This window comes from Mirounga leonina, unplaced genomic scaffold, assembly GCF_011800145.1.
Source record: "Mirounga leonina isolate KUSES-001 unplaced genomic scaffold, KU_Mleo_1.0 Mir_93, whole genome shotgun sequence".
NCBI lineage: Eukaryota > Metazoa > Chordata > Mammalia > Carnivora > Phocidae > Mirounga > Mirounga leonina.
In genome coordinates this window covers 24,332,640-24,345,118 of record NW_023270854.1, presented here as the reverse complement: position 1 = coordinate 24,345,118, position 12,479 = coordinate 24,332,640, and the positions used below count along the sequence as shown (strand labels likewise).

The following is a 12,479-nucleotide window of genomic DNA, read 5'->3' as shown; positions in this document are numbered from 1 at the left end:
AAAGAAAAGAAAGAAAAAGAGAGAGAGAAAGAAAGGAAGGAAGGAAGGAAGGAAGGAAGAAAGAAAGAAAAGAAAGAAAGAAAGAAAGAAAGAAAGAAAGAAAGAAAGAAAGAAAAAAGAAAGAAAGAAAGAAAGAAAGAAAGAAAGAAAGAAAGAAAGAAAGAAAGAAAGAAAGAAAGAAAAAAAGAAAGAAAGAAAGAAAGAAAGAAAGAAAGAAAATTACAGCCGGGAAGGAGCATTGGCAATTAACCAAGTCCCTTCACGGGAGAGACGAGGAGCTGAGTGCCCGGGCCGCGCGAGGATCGGGCGAGGACGCGCAGGCAGGGCGCCGATGACCGCATGGAGCGTCCTCTAAGGCCTTACCGAAGCCGCGGTGATGCCGCCCGTTCGCAGTCAGACACCGCCGCCGAGGGCCTGACGCTGCAAAGGCAGCGACTCCTCAGCTCGAGGCTGTCGCTCGGCCGAGGGAGAGGCTCACAATGACCTCTCCAGGCCCCCCAAGCCCTCCCCTAGCTCAGCGACACACCTGTGCCTCGGGGTCCCCGTTCACCTTCCCTCAGCCGGAGCTCGGAGGCTGAGCCCGGGGAGAAGGGCTTGCGCCTGCCGGACCGCCGCTGTCCCCCAGGCCGCCCTCCGGGAGGAGCTGTCCGAGGCACAAAGCCCGGGGAGCGGGCAGCACGCGTTGCAGGCGTCAGTCTCCCTCCCGCTGGGGACACATCAGGGTGAGTCACTAACTAATATTAGTTAATGAATTCGTCTGGAAAACAGCTACCCGGGCAGGCACGGTTCTAAAGTTGCAGGTGTATTAACTCACTGCTCATTACGACCCTCCGGAATAGGCACGTTATCATCCCCATTTTACAGCCCAGAGTTCAACAGACTTCCCGGACGTCACAAAACTGGCAAGTGACGATCCGAACCCGAAGCCGAAGCCGAAGCCAGGCCGTCTGGCTGCAGAGCGCACGCTTACTCACCGGAAAAGGCCCCCTCCGAGCTCGTTTGGCTAACACCCGCGGTACGTGGAGATCCACGCCGACGTCCGTAGAGTTTCTTTGTCTTTCCAACTAAAATGGACAGCAAAACCTGGCTGTGTCAGTTAGGGTTGCTCTGACAAAGTACCACAAACGGAGTGATTTCGACAATAGGTATCTATTGTCTTGTAGTTCTGGAAGCCAGAAGTCCGAAATCAAGGTGTTGGCAAGGTTGGTTCTTTCAGAGGCCATGAGGGGGGTCTGTTCCGTGCCCCCCAGCTAGCATCCGGCGGTTTCCTGGCAATCTTTGGAGTCCCGTGGCTTGTGGAAGGGTCACCCCAATCTCTGCCTTCGTCTTCTTGTGGTAGTCTCTCTGCGTGCATGTGTCTCTGTGTCCCAATTTCCTTTTTGTAGGAATACCAGTCATAGTGGATTAGGGGTCATGTGCCAAGGACTACAAGCAGCCTCTAGGAGCTAAGAGTGGGCCCTAGCTGACCAGAAGAAAAACCAGGACCTGTCCTACAATAGCAAGAAAATGGATTCTGCTGACAATCAGCAAGCCTGGGAGCCCAGATGAGAACTGTGGACCTGGCCAACATCATGTTTTTAGCCTGGTGAAACCCTGAGTGGAGAATCCAGCCACACCACATCAATGTGTGAGGTGATGAATTTGTGCTGTTTTAAGCCACTAAATTTGTGATAATTTGTTATGCAGCGATAGAAAAGGAACACACCAAGGAAACACACCAAAGGAAACACCAAATGAAACTTCACCTGCTGAATTACAAGTCAGGATGCAGGACTTCTGTCTACAGCTGTGCGTGTGCGATGCATAGGTCTAAGGGCATCATTTACGTTGTTGTTCATGTGAATAGTGCCCTCTGAAATTGGGCAGTGCATGTTCAGCACAACTGTACATAGCAGTCCTACAGGAGACCCCACTCTTGCCCTGTTCCAGCATCTTGGCTACCTCCCTTAACCATAGTAGAAATGAGAGCATTGGCCTAGATGTACTCAAAAATCCCCACCAGTTCAACATTTGGAGCGGTTAGTATATTTTGTGACTACCACACACTGACCCTTCCGTTTCCCTAGTTTCTTACCTTCTTAATTTTAACCTCTTGCTTCACATAAGTTTTCCCATAGTCTTTGCTTCTTAAGAAGCTGTCACCATGTCAATGAATAAGGCTTTGAGGATGGAAGCCAGTAGCTCCCTGGGGAGGAAACTACGAGGAACCTTCTCTCCTTATGATTATGAATGCACTCAGGACATTTAGCTTTAGAGCATTCAGAAGGCTTAAGATCAGTGGTTAAAAAAGTTCTTTTCGATCCTGTCAGTCTGTTGAATAGACCAGCTGGCCATGGGTAATCACTTGGAGGAAGTGCTGACTCACCTACGTTTCCTAGGACGGCAGCTTAGTAATGAAGAAAATGTAACAAAACCCGAGTCTTTCAGGAGAGCCTTGAGGAATTAGCTGGGAAAATGAGCTGAGCCCGTCTTACAAAGAGACCAGAAGTGTTGTTAAAATGAACTAAGGCAGGGCGCCTGGGTGGCTCAGTTGGTTAAGCGACTGTCTTTGGCTCAGGTCATGATCCTGGAGTCCCAGGATCGAGTCCCGCATCAGGCTCCCTGCTCGGCAGGGAGTCTGCTTCTCCCTCTGACCCTCCCCCCTCTCATGTGCTCTCTCTCAAATAAATAAATAAAATCTTTTTAAAAAAAAATGAACTAAGGCAAAAACAAGCCGCTGAAAACTAGGTAAGTCTGTCATGCTGGTGCAAGGTGAGCAAAATTGAAACTTGAAAACAGGTCCACAAACACTGCTCAGTGCATACTCCGCTCTCCATTTCTGCTCAGTTGTTCCCACTGAGGTCTTACAGGTCTTAGGAGCTGCGATTGCTCCCTAAGGGATCAATGTTTTAAGACCTAAGAGGATAGTTTTGAAATCCTGGACTCTCCACGTAACATCTTTAAACTCTGTGCTCTGATTTCTTTGGAATTCAAGGTTTTCTAAGAATCAGATGAGATCATGTGTGTGAAATACTCTTGCACCAAATATTCATGTTTAACACAGTAGCTTTTACTAGAAAGGCACCCCTGAAACATGACTGACAGATGGCAGGACTGGTATTTTGGGACAAGAGAACACTTATGTGGTATAAAACACTGGCTACCAAATCCAGTCCAAGGGTAGGTGATAAGTTTTTACCAATCAACTATAAAAAAGAAAAATAAAGGGGCGATTGGATGGCTCAGTCAGTTAAGCATCTGACTTTGGCTCAGGTTGTGATCTCAGGATCCTGGGATGGACCCCCATGTGGAGCCCCACACTGGGACTCCGCACTCAGTGGGGAGTCCGCTTGTCCCCCTCCCTCTGCCCCTCCCCCTGTTCATGAGCATGCTCTCAAATAAAATCTTTAAAAAAGAAAAAAAAGAAAAATATGGACAAAACAGCTAATTTTCCATAAAAATTTTTCATAAATTTATTCAAACTAATGGGCTTTTTCCTTTATTCTTGTGCTCTTTTTCATTCTTTTGGTGTCAAAATGTCTTATGAAATAATGGTGATATATAACTTCTTAAAATACTCTTAGTGGGCCAAATAAAGTAGTCAACTGTGTATCAGTCTCCTCAACCGTTTAAAAATTTTTTTTTTTTACTAGTATGTAAAACACAAGACTGGGAACCAGTGCTTGAGTGTGAGACTGTTAGAAGGGGCAAAGGCCTCAGAAGACCAGCAATTCTTAGGAAGGTGGGTTTACATGAACTGGGATGATCCAGGGAACTTTTTAAATTATTCATACTCAACCTCAAAGAATATTCAATTAGAAAACTGGTGTGCTACAGAAAAAACGAGAGCATAAACAAAGAAAGAGGATGTGGGATCCAGGAATCAAGAGATCCAGCACAGGAGTGGTAAAGGAGAGTCCCAAGAACTGCCCCTGCGCATCAGGTCTCTGCAACAACCAGTCAGGAGAGGAAATACATGGGGAGAAAAAGGTAATTAATAACTCCAGGAAAGCAATGCTTGTATGTGAAAGGAAACACAACCATGCCACAGTAGTCCTCCCTTATCCACGGGGGATATGTTCCAAGACCCACAGTGGATTTCTGAAACCGTGGATAGCACCGAACCCTAGACGTACTGTTTTTTCCTACACATACATACCTATGACAAAGTTTAATTTATAAATCAGACAGAGTGGGGCGCCTGGATGGCCCAGTCAGCTAAGTGTCTGCCTTTGGCTCAGGTCATGATCCCAGGGTCCTGGGATGGAGCCCCGCATTGGGCTCCCTGCTCAGGGGGAAGTCTGCTTCACCCTCTCCCTCCCCCTGCTCTCTAATGAAAAAAATTTTTGAAAATAAAAACTTAAATCACAGTAAGAGATAACAGTAATAGAACAATTATAACCTACTGTAACAAGTTGTGAATGTGATCACTCTCAAAATATCTTACTGAACTGTACCTATCCTTCTTCTTGTGATGATGTGAGGTTAAAATGCCTACATGTTGAGCTGAAGTTAGGTGAAGGAGTTGGCATTGTGATGTAGTGTTAGGCTACTGTTGACCTGACCATACATCTGGAGGATCATCTGCTTCCAGACCTTGGTTGACTGCAGGTAACAGAAAGTGTAGAAGCTAAAGATAAGGGGAGACTACTACACACATACCCTACACAGTGAGGAGTTCCTGCATGCTCATTGTATTAGTGTCCCAGAAAGCAGATGGCACCCCTGAGATAATGCAGTAACCCAGAGCCAGCAGTAAGAGATGCTATCACCCCATCAGGCCCAAAAGGACAAGGTGAGGGAGAGGTTAGTGGAAACTGAAAGGAGTCACACGCAGTTGGCCAACTTGGAGGTGCAGGGACTTTTGGCTGAGGAACACAATTGACCTGAAGGGGACCTGAAGGGAGGCAGCAGAGGGAATAAATACCCTGACCTCCCACCTTCCTTCCCTTCCTCCTACCTTCCCATCTCCTGCTACAGATCCCTACTGGCAAAACCCAACAGAATCTAGAGCTCAGGGGAAGTCTGTTGATGTAGTTCATACAGTTTCTTGGGCAGCAAAGTAGGGTAAAGGCAGCAGATTTGGAAGGCAAATGGACGGCAGATGGTGCAGTCATAATGATATAGTAATTAATGATAACTCAAATTTACAAAAACATAATTAGGAGGAGGTGTGGGAGAAGTAGAGGGGCTTACAATGTAAGAGAGCTGTACCTGAACCATGGCAGAAAGTCAGTAAGAGCTGACAACTCCAAAAATAGCAGCATATATGTATGTATTATTTAGAAATATGGAGATAAAAGAGAAGACACAGCAATAGCTAAATGAGTAACGCCTTTGGGGACTAAGGAAGTACGGACATTATAAGCCTTACAATATTATGATTTTTAAAAAATGGTGTATTTAGGGGCACCTGGGTGGCTCAGTCTTTAAGCGTCTGCCTTCAGCTCAGGTCATGGGTCCTGGGATCGAGCCCCACATCGGGCTCCCTGCTCCGTGGGAGGCCTGCTTCTCCCTCTCCCTCTCCCCCTGCTTGTGTTCCCTCTCTTGCTGTGTCTCTCTCTGTCAAATAAATAAAATCTTAAATAAATAAATAAAAATGATATATTTAATAAAAACTAATTAAGAAAGTTGTTAGAGGGGCACCTAGGTGGCTCAGTCAGTCAAATGTCTGACTCGTGATTTCAGTTTAGGTCTTGCTTGATCTCAGGGTCCTGAGTTCAAGCCCCACACTGGACACCACACCCAGTGTGGAGCCTACTTAAAAAAAAAATTTTAAGTTGGTAGAAGGTACACAGAAAACTAACAGTGGTTACATCTGTGGAGCTAGAATAAGGGTAAAGAAAGAACATTAACTGTTCCATTAACTTGCTCTTGCATTCTTTTACTATGAACAACTTTTTTTTTTTTTAAGAATTTAAGTAATCTCTACACCCAACGTGGGGCTTGAACCTACAACCCCGAGATCAAGAGTTTCAAGCTCCACTGACTGAGCCAGCCAAGTGTCCCAACATCTATTTTTATAATATAATTTTTATACCTTAAAAAAAAAAGCCTAATCAGAGGCTATCCTGTGCAAAAAAAACCCACCACAACCTAATCAACTGAATATAGTTGCTAAAGGGGATTGATTTTATCCTTGTGGGTTGGAGCAGAAAAACTGAAAACTACTGATCTATATCAAACGAAATCCAGGATTAATCAATGACTTTACCATACATGCAGCTTAATAGAGCCTCAGTTAGGACCGAGGATTTCAAGAGCAGGAGTTCCTTTTTTTTTTTTTTTTTTTAAAGATTTTTATTTATTTATTTGACAGAGAGAGACACAGCGAGAGCGGGAACACAAGCAGGGGGAGTGGGGGGAGGGGAGAAGCAGGCTTCCCGCCAAGCAGGGAGCCTGATGCGGGGCTGGATCCCAGGACCCTGGGATCATGACCTGAGCCGAAGGCAGACGCTTAACGACTGAGCCACCCAGGCGCCCCAAGAGCAGGAGTCCTTTTAACCTCTCCTTCTAACCCCATAGGGAATAAACATACAATAGTAAGATAAGGCTCATCATCTTTGAATATTTATACATCCCTACACTAATGTGAAGCAGCCCAGGGATGAAAGACCATATGGAGGCCCAGAGCAGTAAAGAACTACCCAGTCCCATGTTAAAAACCACTAAATTCTGGAGTGTCTTGTTATGCAACAACAATGCATACAATCTACTCTTTAAAAAAAAAAAAAAAAAGATTGTTGTTTCACAACTATCCAGATGCTATCACACTATAATTCTACTTTCTGATGTGGCAAAAAATATCCGTTTTAAATATTTAAACTGTAAAGGAAAAAAAGAACCACAGACTAAACTGAATATTTAATATACTTTGTAAGAACAGAAGAAATGCAACAAGGATTAGAATTTTATAATATACATTAGGTATTTCTGCAAAAGGTATTCCATTTTTCAAAGGCGTTTCCCCGATTTTCCTGTCTTTTCTATTTTCCTCAGAGCAGTAAGCAGGAATTACTACTCTCAGAAGTAGGCTGCTCTGTTGTATTGGACAGTAATTACATCTTTAGGTTTCAAGTCCCCATCATCTCCCCAAACCCCTTTTCCTTTCACCGTACTGTCTCACTGCACTGTTTAACGGTAACATTGTACTCTGCTCAAATTCAAAGAGCCTGAACGAAAGCAAGAGGCCCAAGGATTTTTGAGTACTGGTTTGGGAGCAATGTCTACTGGCACAAACCTTCTATTTATTCATAACTACAATAATAGAAATGGAAGCTACTTCAATGAAACAGAAACTCAGGAATGAGATCATTAAATATAAGTAAACACATTTTAAATATAAATACCATGTATTTCCTGATTAGTGTCAGGTAGTAAGCTATCTATCCCACATTCTGGTCTCAGAGAAAAAGGTCAGAGACAATTACAAGCAAGGTGCTTCATATTATCATGTCCATTTTTAAAACAATGAGATCCTTTGGAACAATCACTTCAGTCTTTCTTTTTATCAGAGATTTCCGTTGGTCCTTTTGCTGGTAATCCATTTATGTCTGTGTCCTAAAATTAAAAAAAAAAAAAATTTTAGATATTATTACAACTCGTTATAAGAAGTCTTCTCTTTGAAAACCGACAACAAATTTCAGAATGAAAAAGCTCTGCTTCTGGAAATGTGCAGGGTGGCTAAATTAGGAGAGAACACAAGGGAGGTCAAACTTAACAAGAACCAATGCTAAAAAGAGTTGTCCAAATATTCACTTTAAAAAATAACTTCATTTTGGGCGCCTGGGTGGCTCAGTTGGTTAAGCGACTGCCTTCGGCTCAGGTCATGATCCTGGAGTCCCGGGATCGAGTCCCGCATCGGGCTCCCTGCTTGGCAGGAAGTCTGCTTCTCCCTCTGACCCTCCTCCCTCTCATGCTCTCTGTCTCTCATTCTCTCTGTCTCAAATAAATAAATAAAATCTTTAAAAAAAAAAAAAAACTTCATTTTGTTTTTTTAGAAATCTCTATGATCCCCCCAACTAAATTTCTTTCTTTCTTTTTTTTTTTTAAGATTTTATTTATTTGACAGAGAGAGACACAGTGAGAGAGGGAACACAAGCAGGGGGAGTGGGAGAGGGAGAAGCAGGCTTCCCGCGAAGCAGGGAGCCCGATGCGGGGTTCAATCTCAGGACCCTGGGACCATGACCTGAGCCGAAGGCAGACGCTTAAAGACTGAGCCACCCAGGCGCCCCTAAATTTCTTATCATTGAGTGAAACTGGCATATTTTAGTATCATTTCTTCTCATCCATTAGTTATTTACTATTATTCTTACCAGCCAATAAATATTGGTTATTATCTTGGCATTAAAACAAGGAACAAACACACTAATCAGAAGTCCAGTTTAAAACCTTAGTTTAAACCAAATGTTAGTTACTAAAAAACTCACCAAACCCCTTATTTTAAAAAAAGAAATTGGGGCGCCTGGGTGGCTCAGTTGGTTGAGTGTCTGCCTTCAGCTCAGGTCATGATCCCAGGGTCCTGGGTTTGAGCCCTGCTTTGGGATCCCTGTTCAGTGGGAAGCCTGCTTCTCCCCCTCCCTCTACCTGTAGCTCCCCTTGCTTGTGCTCTCTTGGTCAAATAAATAAATAAAATCTTAAAAAAAAAAAAAAAAAATTAAGCCTAAGCACCTGGGCAGCTCAGTTGGTTGAATGTCTAACTCTTGATTTACGCTCGGGTCATGGTCTCAGAGTGGTGGGAGAGAGCCCCACAAAGGGCTTGATGCTGAGCATGGAGCCTGCTTAGGATTCTCTCTCTCTCTCTCTGTCCTGACCCCACCCCCCAGCTCATACTCTCCCTCTAAATAAATAAAATCTTAAAAAAAAAAAAAAAGAAATTAAGACACATTAATGAAGCTTCTGGTTCCAAATACTTGCCTAGGCAACTATTTCCCCTGTCTGTACCACCCTCGTCACCTGCCCTTATTCAAGGTATTTTAATGTTCTTACCTTACAGTCTACCTTGCCTTTGTTTTTATCGTGGGATTCTCGAAGAGCTTTTCTAGGCCACATACGACTAACAAAGGGGGAAATCAGAGGATATATGTATGGCTCCAGGAATTTTTTGTAGATCCAGAGCAGAATCGGAATGACGATGCAAGGAATGCACACCATCCTCCCAGGCTGGAGTTCCTGAACTGCTGACATGCATGAAAAAACCAATCAGTTCATCACAGATTAATGACTGAAGGAATTTACCTAGATGAAGATATTTGAAAGGACTATTTCTACATTAAAGGAAAAACCTAAATTATTTGTTAGCTAAAAGCACGAATCTATTAAATAAAAATGCTGCTCTCTGTAAAGATACAAGAGGTGGTAGATGTGAAAATAACAGTGAGGTGCCTGCCTCCAAACCTCTCCAATCACTGCTTCCCAACCATAAATTATAAGGATAAAGGAAAGACACTAACTTTTGCTGGGTACTAGGCAGTTAGGCCGTTTGCCTTTATCAACTCCTGTAATTTTCAAAAACTCCAGCCTCATCATCTTCGGAGACTGACAGTAGTGATTAGCTAAACCTCCAAAGCTAAGGCAAATCCTGTAATAAGGAATTCACTAAGGTATCACTTTGGAAGACCTGTAGGCTGCAAACCAGCTGGACTTTCCCAGGCAACAAATCTTCTTTGATATATTTGCTTTTTTTCTTTTTAATAGCAATTAAGGTAAACTGAGTAATGAAAATATTTTATTTGGTATTATTATTGTTGTAAGTACACTGTCCATTTCAAAAAATCTCCCTCTAGGGGAGACTGGGGGGCTCAGTCAGTTAAGGGTCCGACTCTTGGTTTCAGCTCAGGTGGTGAGATCAAGCTCCTGAGTTGGGAATCAGCGCTCAGCAGGGAGTTGCTTGAGATTCTCTCCCTTTGCCCCTCCTCCCATGCACATGCTCTCTCTCAAATAAATAAATCTTTTTAAAAAAAGTTAACACCTCTAATTTCCTCGATGATTAGAAATTACCTTGGAATTTCTCCAAATCAGCAATTTCTTGAAAAAGAACCAATACTACTTCCATAATATACTATTGAACCAAAGACCTCTTAAATTTACTGAAATTTTAGGCCTGAAAAACTAAGAAGCTTCAGAACAGTGCATAAAGCTAATAATTCAGGATGTTAAAATTTATTTTCAAAATATTATAAATTTAGTAGTATTTGGCTGTCAAAGGACTCAGCATCATGACTACACTAAGGCCATTTAAAATTATTCACAGTACAAATGAGCAGTGGTAGGGGCGCCTGGGTGGCTCAGTCGTTAAGCGTCTGCCTTCAGCTCAGGTCATGATCCCAGAGTCCTGGGATCGAGCCCCGCATTGGACTCCCTGCTCAGCAGGAAGTCTGCTTCTCCCTCTCCCACTCCCCCTGCTTGTGTTCCTGCTCTCCCTGTCTCTCTCTCTGTCAAATAAATAAATAAAATCTTTAAAAAAAAACAAAAAACCCCAAAACACACAAATGAGCAGTGGTATAGATAACCCAATCTCAACGTCACTTTGAAATGAATTATGAGAGATATAAACAAGCAAACATATAAATGTGTATCAAGGAACGATCAGCTATTTTATAAAGGATTCATGGCTAAAAAAATTCTTATTTTTTTAAAGATCTTATTTATTTATTTGACAGAGAAACAGCGAGAGAGGGAACACAAGCAGGGGGAGAGGGAGAGGGAGAAGCAGGCTTCCTGCGGAGCAGGGAGCCCGATGTGGGGTTCAATCCCAGGACACTGGGATCATGACCTGAGCCACCCACGCGCCCCATAGTTGGATTCTTTAAAAGAGTCCCCTGGTCAAACTAAAGTAACAATTTAAGAATTTACCAAAATATTGTTTCAGAATTTTAAAGAGCATATTTTCTGATTAAAGTTAAGTCAAAATGAGCAGTGAGTCTTTTTCAGCATTTTCTAAGGAATCATTATTTTTGGCCATAGACATTTAGAACTTCATCTGGAGAGACTTAAGAGGTGATCTGGTTTAGGTCTGGCACTCTTACAGACACCATAGCCTAATAAATCAGAGCAGACTGGTTGGGAGCTGCCCAGATTTGAGACCTGCTTTCACCACTTTCGAGATGGTGTTCTTGGGCAAATTATTTAAGGAGTCTGTGCCTTGATGCCCTCCTGTGGAAAATGAAGACAAAATAGCCTATCTCCTAGGGATGTAAATGTGGATCAGATATGTCAATAACGAATATAAAGCTCAGAAGAGTGTGTGCATGTATTAAGTACTATGTAACTGTTGTTACCCTCCCCCCCGCCCCCACAAACAGATCCAAAAGTTGCCACCTGTCCAAAGTTCACAGAGAGCTAAAGAGTAACTAGAGTTGGCTAAGACCAGAATTCCCAATTCTGGTTTCCTAGCTCAATTCTCTTGCCTTTTTCCCTAACGAAAATACAATGCTTAAGTTATTCCCCTCTTACCAAGCCTTCAAAACCCCACTTAAACCCTTCACAACAACTGAGGGTTCCCAGGACTAGGCTAAGTTAATGACTGGCAGTCCATCACAGATTCATTTTCACCTACTTCTAATTATTGTTTTAAATAATTTCCCAAGAACAAGTGCTACCCATCACTTATGTCATAATCATGGCCTGTATAAAAATTGTTAGCTCTCTTCATAATGAAACTACTGTATTTTATCTCTTTCTTAATCCTTACATGACTCTTTGGAGTGAGATTTTACTTCAGACATGTGGAAAATACGGCTTATAAAGGTCTAGAAGGTGCTATGATAAACTGATAAAATATTTTATTTGTTCTCACCCAGCCAATTCTCAGTACAACAAAGCGAGCAAAATGGACTTAAACTGTCGGAGGAGAGGGATTTTCTTTCATTCGGCTTCGTACAAGGTAACAATGGAATACAGAGGAAAAGGCTGAAGCTCTATTTGAAATCGGGCAGGTACCGTGGGGCAACGCCACCTCCCTTCAGTAACCGAGTTTAGCACGTTATTTCACGGGGCAGGTTGAGTCCAAGACAACGACTGAAAAGACAGGAGAGAGTGAGAGCGAACGGTGGTGAAGATGCCAGGAGAGCGAAACGAAGCCGACAATACAGGCCAAGGAAGAGAATAAACGCACAGAAAGACAGTGAGACGTGAGACGCAGGGCAGCAGGTGCGTGGCCGTGGACAGAGGCGGCAGGGGCGCGCGTCTGGAGGGCGAAGCAGGATGTACCGGGAGAGCGCCGGCGGGCCGCGGGGGGTCCCAGAGCAGTCCCACCGCGAGCGGGTGGGGCTCGCTCACCGCCGCCCGGGCTGGAGCCTGCAAAGCGGCTCCACAGCACCAGGGCCACCGCCCACCTCCGCCCGACCCCCCGCCGCCAGCCCGAGCCCACCCGGCCCCACTCACCCTCGACCACGGGTCCGAGTGTAAATGTCCGCACTTCCGGAGGGAGGGACGTGCTGCCGCAGAGCCAATGGGCACCGCAAAAGTGGCCGACAAAGGCGCGCCTGCGTCAGCCGGAG

At 43.9% G+C, this 12,479-nt stretch overlaps 1 protein-coding gene across 2 annotated transcripts; it reads right to left on the bottom strand.

Moving 5' to 3' along the window:
* Positions 1 to 6,828: 6,828 nt before the first annotated feature.
* Positions 6,829 to 12,479, bottom strand: CUNH18orf32 (chromosome unknown C18orf32 homolog). Of its 2 annotated transcripts, none has more exons than XM_034996344.1 (3): positions 12,364 to 12,479; positions 8,968 to 9,155; positions 6,829 to 7,539 (listed from the first exon to the last, which is right to left on the bottom strand). In XM_034996344.1, exons 2-3 carry the CDS (start codon positions 9,130 to 9,132, stop codon positions 7,474 to 7,476), a joined length of 231 nt encoding a protein of 76 aa, XP_034852235.1. In that variant the 5' UTR covers positions 9,133 to 9,155; positions 12,364 to 12,479; the 3' UTR covers positions 6,829 to 7,473. The 2 variants fall into 2 exon arrangements, with proteins under 2 accessions (XP_034852235.1, XP_034852236.1); XM_034996345.1 differs by lacking the exon at positions 12,364 to 12,479 and adding an exon at positions 11,777 to 12,087.